Raw genomic sequence first — 13,298 nt, 5'->3', positions numbered from 1 at the left:
GAAATGTCAGTTTGTGTGCAATTGTTTCATTTAAAAAACCTTACGTCATACTGTATCTGTTGCATATACACAAATACACCACAATATCATTATAATGTTTAAAGCGAAATGTATTCTAATAAATTTATACAACCAAAGCGCTTTATGTCCATCCGTGTTGTCTGATTCGAAAGTCTCATAATCTGCGCATGCGTATTAAATCCTTGACGAGTGTCACAAACCGTGCGCATGCGCACTGTCTACGGCGTGCTCGATAGTGTTAAGGCTGACTTAACATTAACGCCGTTTTTCATTTTGTAAACCGTTTTAAGTCATCATGAAAACAAGGTTTACCACGGCGGACATTAGGGCTGCCATTGCCGAGATAAATGCTAAGTAGGTGACCATCATTAAAGCCCGATCTGGGGTCTGCTAGCCGAATTGCTAATGTGTTTACATTCGCTTACGTGCCGTTCATTTCACTCTTTACTTTTTTTTGGCGTGTGTGTGTGACAGCTACATGGGCATGAGGGTGAACAACGTGTACGACATAGACAACAAGACGTACCTCATCCGGCTACAAAAGTAAGCAGCGCCTTCTGAATGCACTCATCACTTGAGTCGTGTATAAAGTTTACTTCTGTACTCTATCTCCCCAGAATTGAGTGACGTCAACAAAGACTGAAAAGCTATGATGTCAATGATGACCTAAATCATTTTTTTTACTTTAGAAACATATTAATGCTGTTGCACTGCACTGCGACATACATATATAACTACACCTATACAACTACAAATCTGAATCAATTCATCCCAGGGTGAAAATTCTGCCATCACTCTCAACATGTGTTTGTCAACGATACCGCAAGTCACTTCGGTCACAATTTTAAATTGTTAATGTTCTTTTGAATTTAAAAAGCATACAATGTATGGGTAATTCAATGGTACATTGACTTACAAGTGGCCTCATGGTTCATTTTCCTTTATTTTAGTGTAAGACTAACCTATAACACCCCCCAAAAAATATGTATCAAAAATGGGATTTTTTTTAAAAATTCTGATAGAGATTAATTTATTGGTTGCGTTTGAAAAAAATAATAATGGGAAGAGGACCGTGACAAAAATCGCTAAATAATTTGCCCTAATTGATATGGCATGGGTAATTTGAGTTAAAAGTTTGGTCATGGATCTAATTAAACTCATACGTCAATGTTCCACTGAACAACTAAAATAAAGTAACACAAGTAATTTACACTGGACATGTCTTCGATGTTTTGTTTTTTGTCAAGCTTCTCTGGTCATTTTCATGCCAGTGATGAGCCATCATACTTTGAGCTATGTGCTATTTACGTTAGCATCTGCTTGCGACAATTTCATGAGTGTGTTTCTGATGTTACGGGTTTGGTTGGGGGTTTTCGGAGGGGCTCCCCATTCTTGCATGGATTTTGTCTCGCTACCTCCCACATTTATTTCCACTAAGAAGGGTAACCAATTGCTCTAGATGGATGGATGTCATTGGATGTAGGTGCAGGTGTAGCTGATGTTAAATATCACCGGTGTAACTTTGTTGAAAAAGGCCTGACAGCAAAGCGGTTCTCCTGCTTGAATCCGGAATTCGGATTCATTCCACAGACTTCGAATGGCCCAAGAATATGATGCCATCAGGCTTTGCCATGAAAGTAAGCTCCTCTTTTAGCCCATGTTATTTGAAATAGCATTGTCATTGTTGTTATTGTTCCCGGACTGTCACTATCCAATATGCTTACAGTGGATTATTCCCTTGATATGTCGAATAATCCAATACGCACTAGTTATTATGCGTGTGTCTGTAGTGTCGTAAGCACCTGAAGACGCGGCGGCTGACTCAGGTGAAGCAGCTCGGCATGGACAGAATCGTTGACCTCCAGTTTGGCTCGGAAGAGGCCGCCTACCACCTCATTGTCGAACTCTATGACCGGGTGAGAACACGCTATGAGTCAAGATCACCGTTAAGGTTTAATAACCCCCCCCCCCCCCTAAAAAAATGCGATATTTAGTGTCAGTTATCAGAGCAAGTGTGTGGGGCATACGAAAACCACATCATTCAACGAGGCCCGATCTTGCTCCCGATACTAGCAAAATGGTCAAGCACACTTCTCTCGATATACTCGATGTAAACATGCGTGCTATGTGTTTCCATCCGCTCTGCAGGGTAACATCATTCTCGCCGACCACGAATACACCATCCTCAACCTGCTGCGCTTTCGCAACGCCGAAGCGGAAGACGTCAAGATCGCCGTGCGGGAGCGCTATCCCGTGGAAAGCGCGAGACCTCCAGAACCACTTATCACGTTACAACGGTAACTTGTTGAGCCCATGGCCCACTCGGTGTCATGTACCGTGTTTTTACTGTGGATTTTTATGAACCCAACTTTTTTTTGTTCTCTCTCTATTTAAACCCATTTCCTTCGATGCAGACTCACTGAAATCATCAGTCAAGCACAGAATGGAGAGCAAGTGAAAAGAGTGCTGAACCCTCACCTTAGTACGTAATGATACAAAGAGATTAGACTTCACTTCTTGATCATTCTTCACGTGATCATTTTGCTCAAGTTGATTTTCCAAACTTGCACAGCCTACGGAGCCACTCTCTTAGAACACTGTTTCATCGAAGCCGGACTGTCTGGCTCAGTGAAAGTCGACAGTCAAGTGGATGCTTCCCAAGGTATGGTCTCAAGCTTATATTCATCTGCGGTGATGCGATTTATGGTGACTTTCTGCATTTCGCTTTCAGTTGCACCTAAAATCCTGGAAGCCTTGCAAATGGCCGAGATGTACATGGAGAAAACGGAGAACTTTAGCGGCAAAGTATGACAAGTATAGTCTTGTCGTTTTTTTTTCTTCTTCTTTTTTGGTCTGCTTATGGAGGTATCAGAATATTATCTTTGTTTTATTGAAGGGCTTCATCATTCAAAAGAGTGAAAAGAAAGCAAGTTTAACACCCGGGAAAGCCAGCGAAGAGCTACTCACGTAAGTCACGACGCGGCGTGCTAGCTGGGATATGCTGCTGGTGCCATTGTGCATATTTTCATAGTTAATCTTTTATTAGTCTCAGAACACAATTTTCAAGAAAGTAAGATGATAGATATGGAGTCCACTTGTTAAGTCATGTCATGATGTGGGGAAGATAAACTTACTGTAGCTATGGTCAGCTCCATTGATGAACGTGCGCAATCGTTTAGTTTTGTCACGTTGAATCACAGTTACCGTAATGCAATTATTATTTATTATCATAAAGATGTGGTGGTTCATAATGATACAATAAAATATACATTTTTTTTGTACTTCATCAGTGATAAAAATGTATGTATTGTGTATGTCATCTTTTATAAATATAACTATAATTATATATTTATATGATAAAACAATGACTTATCATCCGTTAAAAATGATTGAATACTGTTGTAAAAATATACAACATATAATAATTACTTGGCATGCATGATTAGTTATCAATTCCTCACAGAATTTGGCATGACAGTACATCTTAGACTTGAAAATACGATCGTGTAATTTATCGGAATTACCGACTCACAGTCTTTTGCAATTACAGATACGATGAATTCCACCCGTTCCTCTTTGTCCAGCATTTAAAAACTCCCTACTTGGAGTTTGAGTCCTTCAACAAGGTAAATAAAAGACATTGACCACGTCCTGTCTGTTGTTTTTCTCCGGTGCTCATGCCTTGTCGCAATGTTGTCTTGACAGGCGGTGGATGAGTTCTTCTCCAAGATGGAGAGCCAGAAGATCGACATGAAGGCTTTGCAGCAGGAGAAGCAGGCCCTGAAGAAGCTGGAGAACGTCCGGAGGGACCACGAGCAGAGGCTGGAGGCCTTGCATCAAGTTCAGGTGAAGAGCTCAACTTAAGAACGGTTGATGTGGCCAAGTCATATACGTGTGTCACATTTTAAGCTTTTTAAAACAGTCTCAATCGGTCTCCATACATCAAATATGTTTCGTTTGTTTTTTAAACCCATTCTTATTGAATTAGTTCGACATGAAAGACGCATCACTGACTTCACACACTTATTGTTTCAGAGGCTAGGCAGTCTTGCTGCAAAGTAAAAATAAAAATAAAAACTAAGTGGAAAATATTGCTGCATGCATATGGGGGGAATTGGAGCCCTCTAGTGGACACTTATTGAAATCACATTTCAAATAATGTTCTGAACTCAGCCTTTTTCAGACAGCACTTTAAAAATACAACAGTAACAACTATTAGAAATACATCAATAAAATATATAGCTTTTTTTCGAATGAAAATATACTTCAAATCAATTCGTCACTTGCTGTCACCAGAAAATGACATCATATTATCAGGTAAATAACCAGTCACGGCTCAGCTACCCAGTGTCACATAACCAAACTCAGAAAACAAGTGAGACTTACTTGACTTGAAATTTTGAAATTTGCCATTTTTTTACTTTAAAAACATAAAAACTGTGACACCGACAGTCCTACAGCACTCCCTCTGTGCCTTTAGACAAAATGATTCCAATTATTATGTCAACCGCCTGCTAGTTTTTTATTTATTTATTGGGTCTGGTGCCCGCTCGTGGTCTGAAAATCTATTAAATTGGTCAAGTATATTCCCCAGAGGAGGTCGAGAAGAAGAGTACTGTATTGACGTTACTGTCGCACTCTCGTGTGGGTCACGTGACAGGAAGTGGATCGAGTGAAAGGCGAGCTGGTGGAGATGAACCTGGCCATGGTGGAGAGGGCGCTGCAGGTGATCCGCAGCGCCCTGGCCAACCAGGTTGACTGGACCGAGATCGGTGTGCTGGTCAAGGAGGCGCAGGCCGCCGGCGACCCCGTGGCGTGCGCCATCAAGGACCTCAAGTTGCAGACCAACCACATCACCATGCTTTTAAAGTGAGACCAACAGGTCGACGCTTAACAAAATGGCTCCTTGCGCAAATTTCCCCCCTTCTTCTAGGAATCCTTACATCACTGAAGAGGAACAGGAGGAGGAGGAAGAGTTGAAGGAGGCCCTGCAAGAGAAGGGCAAGAAAAACAAAAATAAAGACAAAGGTCAGAATAGGAAGCTGCAGAGGAACAAGCCCATGCTGGTGGATGTGGATCTTAGCCTGTCAGCCTACGCCAATGCAAAAAAGTACGTAAGAAGTCACCTTTTGCAAAGCCACGCCCCCCCCCCCCCCCCCAAAAAAAATGCTAACTGGCCAATCACGGTGCAGCGCACAACAGGAGTTTCACACTTGAATTCAGTGATACATTTTGAGATTTTATTTTTGGGGGTTTGTTTGATTTTTGACTTTTTAAAAATACAGTTGTCATCAAACGATGTTAAAATATTGCAAGAGAATATTGTGCCCATATTGCACATTCCTTACAATACTGTCATTTCCGGATTATAAGGCGCACCTTCAACGAATGGCCTATTTTAAAATGGTTTTTATGTATAGGGCGTACCGCTTTATAAGGCGCATAGAATAGAAGCTACCATAGTGACTGTGGTTGCGTTATGCATCCACTAGATGGAGCTACGCTAAAGAGAATACAATCTTATACAAGCTTTATATTGAGCTTTCACAACCGCGGAAGCTGTAACAACACACTTTACAGAATATTTAAAAGACTACGTCCAAGTAATCAAAATATTGATCCATATATAAGGTGCATCGGATTATCGGCTTTGAGAAAATCAAATGCTTTTAGGTGCGCCTTATAGTGAGGTATACAGTTTTTAAAGAAGCGTTTTAAATTTACATATGTATATTTTTAAAAAATGAATCGCACAACATCTCCTTAAGGTTGCATTTGGGGTTTCAGCCCAGTTACTCAAGCCTACAACGTCCGTTTTTAGGTACTACGACTGCAAGCGCAGTGCTGAAAAGAAGGAACAGAAGACCATTCAAGCAGCAGACAAGGTCAGAGCAGCCTTCTAACCGACCTCGTTTGGACGAGATCATCCAAAATGCTTTTCTCAACTTCGTTGAAGGCCATGAAATCGGCAGAGAAAAAGACCCACCAAACCTTGAAGGAGGTCCAGACGGTGACCACCATTCAGAAGGCCAGGAAGGTCTACTGGTGGGTGGGCACTTCGCAGCACTCGCCAGGTGATTCTTTGTGTCCTCTCAGTCGTGTCATCACCCGTTTTGTGTAGGTTTGAGAAGTTCTTGTGGTTCATCACGTCGGAGAACTACCTCGTCATCGCCGGGCGAGACCAGCAGCAGAATGAGATGATCGTCAAGCGCTACCTGCGGGCCGGTAATAATAATAAAGGCGGGCTTACCGCGCCTGCTTCTGTCATTCATCATCTTGTGCTTTTTTTTTTTGCCAGGTGACATCTATGTCCACGCCGACCTCCACGGCGCCACCAGCTGTGTCATCAAAAACCCTGCAGGTTCGTCCACTCGCATTTGGCTCCTTGATGATTGACAACTTCATCTCACCCCCCACCCCCCTTGCCCCCTCCCCTCCTTCCTTGCCTTCCCAGGCAGTCCCATCCCCCCTCGCACGCTAACCGAGGCGGGCACCATGTCGGTATGCTACAGTGCTGCCTGGGATGCCAAGATCGTCACCAGTGCTTGGTGGGTCCACCATCATCAGGTGAGTCACTGAGAACACCCTTGATTTTGTTTTGACTCTTGTCAACAAAGATGCCTTCAAAATAAATGTTCACAATTTAAAAGAAAAACAGGAAAAGGATAATTCCACAGTACACTGTGGATTTTTTCAAAATAAAATAAATAAAAAGCTATTTAAAAAATATATATAATTGGCAGATATTCAAATCCTGGCCAAAAACCTTTTCCAACTTCTTCCACCAGTTGAATAAAAAAACAAAAACAAAGAAAAAAACCAGTGCATGCTTCATTGAGAGAACGTAGTTAAAAAAAAATAGTAACTCACCGTCACAATCTCTTTTAGGTTTTGAATGTTAATGACGTCAGGTGCTCCAGGAGAAAAGCTCAAAACATCGTCTTAAAAAGTACAACAAGTTGACACAATCAACTTCATTCTTGTTTACAAGCACCGCTGATCATGTTTAGGTGTCCAAGACTGCGCCAACAGGAGAGTACCTGACCACTGGCAGCTTCATGATCAGGGGTAGGACAACTTTCAGAAGGCTTAATTTTACTCAGCAAAGCAGGTACTGAATGATCACTGTTTTGTTTTGGGGTTTGTTTTTTTTTCCTCCCCAGGAAAAAAAAACTATCTGCCGCCTTCCTACTTGATTATGGGCTTTGGATTCCTCTTTAAGGTAAACACCATCAAATGAAGTTACTACTCAAGACTTGTTTGCATGTTTCCAGACAGGCCAATTCATTGGATTTATTATTATTATTTTTTTTTTTGTGAAATGGATCGACATTTTATTCCTTAACAGAAAGTGAGGAAAATGTAATATTGGGGTGTTTCTAAAATACGTGCGGGTGTGTGTTGTCTGTTTGCATGTTCTTCCCGAGCCTGTGTGGGTTTTCTGCGGGTACTCCGGTTTCCTCCCAAAATCCAAAAACATGCCTGGCAGGCTGATTGAACACTCAAAAATTGTCTCTCGGTGTGTGAGCGCGGATGGTTGTTAGCCTCTCTGTGCCCTGCGATTGGCTGGCAACCGGTTCAGGGTGTCCCCCGCCTACTGCCCGAAGACGGCCGGGATAAGCTCCAGCACGCCCGCGACCTTTTGTGAGGATAAGCGGATCAGAAAATGGATTGGGTGGAGGGTTTCACACCTTCGAGCGGGTTTCAGTTTAGCCTGTGAATGCGATTTAGGAACCACCCAATCCCGTCAATGTTCTGTACTTTCTGAAAATCAGCACATTGGAAACATTTCTTCATGTTTAACAAGATTGTGCAGCGGATGCAAATGAAAATATGAGCATGATTTTCACCTCTCAGCTCTTTTTTTTTTTTTTAACAAAAATGATCTCTCTGACTACAACCCCCTCTAAAGGTAGACGAGCAAAGTGTGTTCCGTCACAGAGGCGAGCGCAAGGTGAAGTTGGTGGAGGAGGACGTGGAGGAAATGGCGTCCAGAACGGCCGAGATGTTGGAGGAAGGGGAGGAGCTCTCGGGTAAGCGCTGACCCTTCACCTCCACCGTTCCAACAATCATCTGACGCCAAAGCGCCTCTGTTAGGCGACGATAGCGGCGCCGAAGACGGAGCGGAGGATAAGAAAGAAGAGCACGATGTCGGTGACTGCGATGGAAAAGATGCGGCGGAGATGGCGGATGTGGACGGAACGACGTCAGAGCGCAGCGATTCCGACGGCGAAGACGACGATGACGGGAAGGAGATCAGTGAGGAGTTGAGCTACCCTGACACCACCATCACCCTCACTCACCTGCAGCCTATCAGGTAACCAACACTGTAAAGTCCATCTTACCTTTCCGGAGCTTCAGGATAAGTCGTCATACTTCCCCCCTCGCCCCTCTCATTCCAGGAGCTCTCAAAACGTCACTTTCAAGAAAGAAGCCATCTCTCAGGTTCACATCTTTGGACACTATTTTCCCAGAATGACGTCTCGCAGGCGTATTAAATGAACGCTTGTCTCTCCAGTCCGACGTCGACACGCAAGGAAGGAAGCACATGACTGCTAAGCAGAGACGGTGAGTCCAAGGATTTTTAAAAAAAATTATTTTAAATCCAAGTCATAAATTATGCTTGCTTCCCTTATTTTAAAATCATGTTTTCGAAAATCTTGTTCTTGCACACTTTTCGTAATATCAGTAAGCTATTTTTTTCTTGACTTTGAAATCTCTTTAACTTTGTTTGTTATTGCTTTTTTTTGTCAAGCATTTTGCATTACATTGTATATGAAATGTGCTATAAATCTATTTTTATTTTTATTTTTTTCAAGCCTTGGGTGCTGGTAAACATCTCAACAAAGTTTTTTTTTTTTTAAGCCCCCGTGTATCATATCCCCCACCACCACAACCAGTTTGGGATCTTTTATTTAAACGAGTAGTATGATTCATAGGATCTTACAGTCATTCATACTTTGGAAAGTATATTTGCGCCATGTTTGGCAGACATTTTGTGTTTCACTTCTCAGAAAGTATATGGCCAAGGTTTGGCCCACCAATTTAGTTCTGGGTAAAAAGAGTTCTGGTGTCTTGTTTAGCGATGAGAAGAAGAAGCAGAAACAGGAAGTGAGCGAACCAGAAAAGAAGACTGAGCTTGCGCCCGCTGAACAGGAAGAGGACCGGGGATCCAAAAGTGGCAGCGGACCGCCCCAGCTGCCGCTGAAGAGAGGCCAGAAGGTGAGAGATTTTGCCCAGAACAAGATGGAGCTTTCGCTGTTCGACACAATATGTGACGGTAAAGAAACGAGTCTTCAACGGAAGCAGAGCTGCAACGATGAGTAAATTAATCGATGATCAAATTAATTGACAATCATTTTGATCATCCAGTAAACAAAAGCATTTTCAAAGAAATAATCACGAACAAATGTGCTCTAAAATCCAAATCACTGAATAAAAAAAATAAAATTAAACAATAGTAGAATCAAAATAAAACATTTGCAAACATCTGCTTTGACTTTTGAAAACCACGATCAACATTTTTGCCAATTTTGACATTATGGGCCAAACCAAAAACTGAATCTTAGTACGTTTGTGTATTTTCTGCACTGCCATTTTGAAATACTGTCCCGTTTTTGAATCAAGGGATGGAAATTGTTTTTTCTCTATTTAATGTTCTAGTGACAAAATAATGTTCATATTAGTTGATTATAAAAACCATGAGTTGCAGCTCGAAAATGAAGCTGTCAAAGAAGCGAAAAACAGCCAATTTTGCAACCTCCTCCATCTTCTGAAGGACAAATCTTGAGAGGAATGAAGTTTTCGCTCCTCAAAGTCATCCTGTCATGCAGGCGGGTAAATTAAAGATGACATCGTGTGATGTACATATGTCACAAATTACGTAGTCGTCTGCGTGTTTTGATTGGAATTAAACTCAAACACTTTGTGTGATTTGTAATTGGGCTTCCCCGGACTCAGCAACAACAAAAAGAAGGAAAATAATAGTACAGATATTCCATTTGAAGTCCTGCTGGGTTTCTACGCAGACATTTGAATACGTCGCTGTCCTCGATGCCGCTTTTAAGAAAAAAAATCGCGACGTGAGAACAATTCCTTAGGGCGGAAGCTGCGAGGACCGTTGCAATTAAAACAATCGGTTCTGCTGTGTTGGCAACAGAACAAGCTGAAAAAGATGAAGGAGAAGTATAAGGACCAGGACGAAGAAGACCGCGAGCTCATGATGCAGCTGCTTGGGGTACCCCGCACGTACGCACCAACAAACACAAACACAACAAGGCACTCATCTACGCTCTCCTGCTCTTCACAGTCGGCCGGTGCGAGCAAGGACGAGAAAGACAAAGTTAAGAAAGGCAAGAAGGGGAAGGGCAAAGAGGAGCCCCCTCAGAAGCCCCCTCCCAAACCTCGCCAGACGATGGTGACGACCGTCACGAAACCGGAGCAGATGGCCGCGGATGGCGAGGAGGCGGCTTCCGCGGAGCAAGAGGACAAGGTATCAGCCACACCCCCTCACATTCCCAGTTCGGCATTTGCAATTTCACACATTTTATTTATTTTTGGTACGAGCCCCCCGCTTTTCAATGAAAAAGTATTCGCTGTGCTGAGCTAAAAGCTATATGAATGTTGCATTTCCACCATTTTGGGATATCTCGCTGCCAGTGAACTTTGTTGAAGTGAGTCGAGGAGCTTCATGTCGACAAAAGTATGCATCCATTAATTTTAAAAGCATTTACACTCGGTGCTGACTTCACTTCTGTTGGCAGTTTATTCCACTTGCTGCACGCAAGTGGAATAAAAACTACCGAATGCTGCTTCACATGTTTGCTTTGAAACCTGCGCTCCACAAAGTGACTTGAAATTCCAGACCTCACACCCCTATTAGGTTTATATTCAATGAGTATTTCTTAAATGTATTCAGGACGTTTTTACTATACATGTTCGTTTTTTTTTCGGCTTAAAACGCCCTCCTATACATGGTCGTTTTTTTCGGCCAAGGACCAGCTCGAGGAACACATCACTGGTCTTTATGCTCCTAACGCATGGCGATGTGCGTGTCGTTTTTCAGGAGGACAACGTGGATGCAGACAACCCTGGGGCAGAGGTGACTACAAACCTTGCAGTGCTGCTTAAACTTTTTACACCAAGTACCAACAAAAGCGAAGTACAAACTGAACGTTTTTGGTGGGTGGGGACAAATCCACTTTTATCCTTAAGTGCCGTGTGATTGGTTGGAAGATGGCGTTTGGAGACGTGATGGTTTTATACTTTCATTGTAAGAGCCTCACCTCAAATTACACACTGAACACTACGGGAGGGAATCACTACACTTCAGAATCATTTCCTTACAGTATGTTCAATGTTATGATAGTGTGTGTGTGTGTTTGTGCGCGCACCAGGAAGCAGAGAACCTTCTCACTTCGCTGACAGGCCAACCTCACCCCGAGGACGTGCTGTTGTTTGCGGTGCCCCTGTGCGCCCCCTACACTGCACTAACCAACTGCAAGTGCGTACCGCCGTGATCCGGTCGACTTACTGTGTTAAATAAAGCAGCATGGAAGGGAAGGATCATGCTTTTTTTTCCCCCTTTCACACCAACAGGCACAAAGTTAAACTGACACCAGGCTCACAAAAGAAAGGCAAAGGTAAATATTTGGGGGGGGGCCACAGTTAAGTATGTGAACCACCAAGTTGCTATGCGAAACGCTGCACTACAAATGGCTCAAAGGCAGACGACACTCTGATCAGTAGTTGGCCACAGTGTGAACGTGCGAGAGTTGAATTAACATCAATTGCATGAAACGTCACCGATGTGAACCACTACACCGCGATTGCCCAAAATGCGTGTTACTCTTTTTGTTCGTTGCAGCCGCCCGCACCGCACTTTTGAGCTTCATGAAATCCAAGGAGGCTTCTGTAAGAGAAAAAGACTTGCTACGCAGCGTCAAGGTACCGAATCCAACGCCCCCCCAACATAAATACTATTTTATGGCCAGAATTGATTGGTTAATTCGTACTGCAGGATGCCGATCTGTCCAGAAACATGCCTGGCAAAGTCAAAGTGTCTGCTCCAAACCTGCTGGCTGCCAAGAGGAAATAAGACACTGTGCTACGCGGTGAAAACGCCACCTACTTTTCGATACTTGGACATATGAAAATTGACCTATCATGATCAAAATCATTCTTTGATCTGGAGAAAAAAATGTACAGAACAGAAAAGGATTTTTCTTTTGTTGGACTAAATTTCATTTTCCCAGGCCACATTTGGTATAGCATAATTTTACTTCCAAAAACAATGCTCGGTTTTGATTGACACACTCGAGAGGTATTGTACAGCTAATAAAGGTTTTATGATGGAAAATGACTTCGACAGACTACATTTTATTATTTAAAAGATTACAAAAGTACAAATATTTATAACTTCATGTACAATTAAAAATTGACGCAAAGGCAGTCGGAGTGCGTGACCCTGAATGGGTCGTACTTGTCGGCAAAGACCACCACGTCGGGGACGGGGTACACACGCAGGGTGTAGTCGTAAGCCCAAAACACAGGAGTGATGGAGAGAGGCAGCGGGGCCAGGTGAGCCTGCGACAGGATGCTCCGGACAAACTGACAAAAACAGCAGCGGCGTTATCAGTGCCAACGTGGGACTTAAAATATATATATATTTTTTGTAAGACACTCACATGGTTGGGTATGTCCAGATTGGTGTTTGGCAACCTCACGCAGTTTCGGCACATTTTGTTGACCAGGTCCTCACGGATGATTATGATCTCTTGGCTACAGAATTGGATTCTGAAAGAACACGAACAGCATCAAACCAACCAAAAAGTGAATGTTCACTTTACAAAACAACGATACAAAATGCCGAAGCTATCAAAACTCGCACAATGCTGCGGTAATTGTGGCAACAAATGCATACAACAATACTCACAGTTTAATCATCTTAAAGCTGGAGAATAGACTTTAAAATGATGCTACTGGTCTACAACTCACCGAATTAAGAAGCGATCATGGAATGTAAACACAGTAGCGTTCTGAGAATCGGATCAATTAGCAGAGCCAAGAGTTCAAAGCAAATATGGTGCGTTAGCATTTAGCTGTTATGCTAGCGAGACGCAAATGCATTTAGCTGCCAACAGAAGTGAAGTCAATGTAAATGCTTTGCCCCACCTGCCCCTCATTGGATTAAAGTCTTGGAGAATATTTCTCTAATCAATTTTCTCCAAATCATATTCTTGCGCGGTTTGCTCCTTTAGTAATTTATGTAGTAGTAT

The 13,298-nt window shown here is 42.7% G+C and overlaps 1 protein-coding gene across 3 annotated transcripts; it reads left to right on the top strand.

The window, feature by feature from the left end:
• Positions 1 to 225: 225 nt before the first annotated feature.
• nemf (nuclear export mediator factor) lies at positions 226 to 12,382 on the top strand. Of its 3 annotated transcripts, none has more exons than XM_086127910.1 (32): positions 226 to 375; positions 496 to 564; positions 1,556 to 1,658; positions 1,812 to 1,937; positions 2,170 to 2,318; positions 2,436 to 2,503; positions 2,594 to 2,683; positions 2,753 to 2,826; positions 2,918 to 2,988; positions 3,572 to 3,647; positions 3,727 to 3,867; positions 4,682 to 4,890; positions 4,955 to 5,131; positions 5,843 to 5,906; positions 5,978 to 6,066; positions 6,143 to 6,246; positions 6,320 to 6,382; positions 6,476 to 6,588; positions 7,032 to 7,089; positions 7,185 to 7,243; positions 7,934 to 8,054; positions 8,119 to 8,338; positions 8,424 to 8,466; positions 8,540 to 8,589; positions 9,105 to 9,243; positions 10,181 to 10,258; positions 10,331 to 10,513; positions 11,087 to 11,122; positions 11,418 to 11,524; positions 11,620 to 11,663; positions 11,888 to 11,967; positions 12,041 to 12,382. In XM_086127910.1, the coding sequence occupies exons 1-32, from the start codon at positions 317 to 319 to the stop codon at positions 12,116 to 12,118; spliced, it is 3,141 nt and encodes a 1,046-aa protein (XP_085984036.1). In that variant the 5' UTR covers positions 226 to 316; the 3' UTR covers positions 12,119 to 12,382. The 3 variants fall into 3 exon arrangements, with proteins under 3 accessions (XP_085984036.1, XP_085984037.1, XP_085984038.1); XM_086127911.1 differs by having other exon boundaries at positions 298 to 375; positions 639 to 1,658; XM_086127912.1 differs by lacking the exon at positions 226 to 375 and having other exon boundaries at positions 503 to 564; positions 1,612 to 1,658.
• Positions 12,383 to 13,298: the final 916 nt, after the last annotated feature.

Source organism: Hippocampus guttulatus, chromosome 13 (genome assembly GCF_054856545.1).
Source record: "Hippocampus guttulatus isolate MCC_2025c chromosome 13, RoL_Hgut_1.0, whole genome shotgun sequence".
NCBI lineage: Eukaryota > Metazoa > Chordata > Actinopteri > Syngnathiformes > Syngnathidae > Hippocampus > Hippocampus guttulatus.
The sequence above is the reverse complement of the archived record's forward strand: the minus strand, read 5'-3'. Positions and strand labels throughout refer to the sequence as shown.

Coding starts and splice junctions, on each gene's coding strand:
- nemf (XM_086127910.1), top strand. CDS start 317: ATGAAAACAAGGTTTACCACGGCGGACATTAGGGCTGCCATTGCCGAG. Junction 6,383..6,475: donor TGTCATCAAAAACCCTGCAG/GTTCGTCCACTC, acceptor TTGCCTTCCCAG/GCAGTCCCATCCCCCCTCGC. Junction 9,244..10,180: donor CGCTGAAGAGAGGCCAGAAG/GTGAGAGATTTT, acceptor TGTTGGCAACAG/AACAAGCTGAAAAAGATGAA.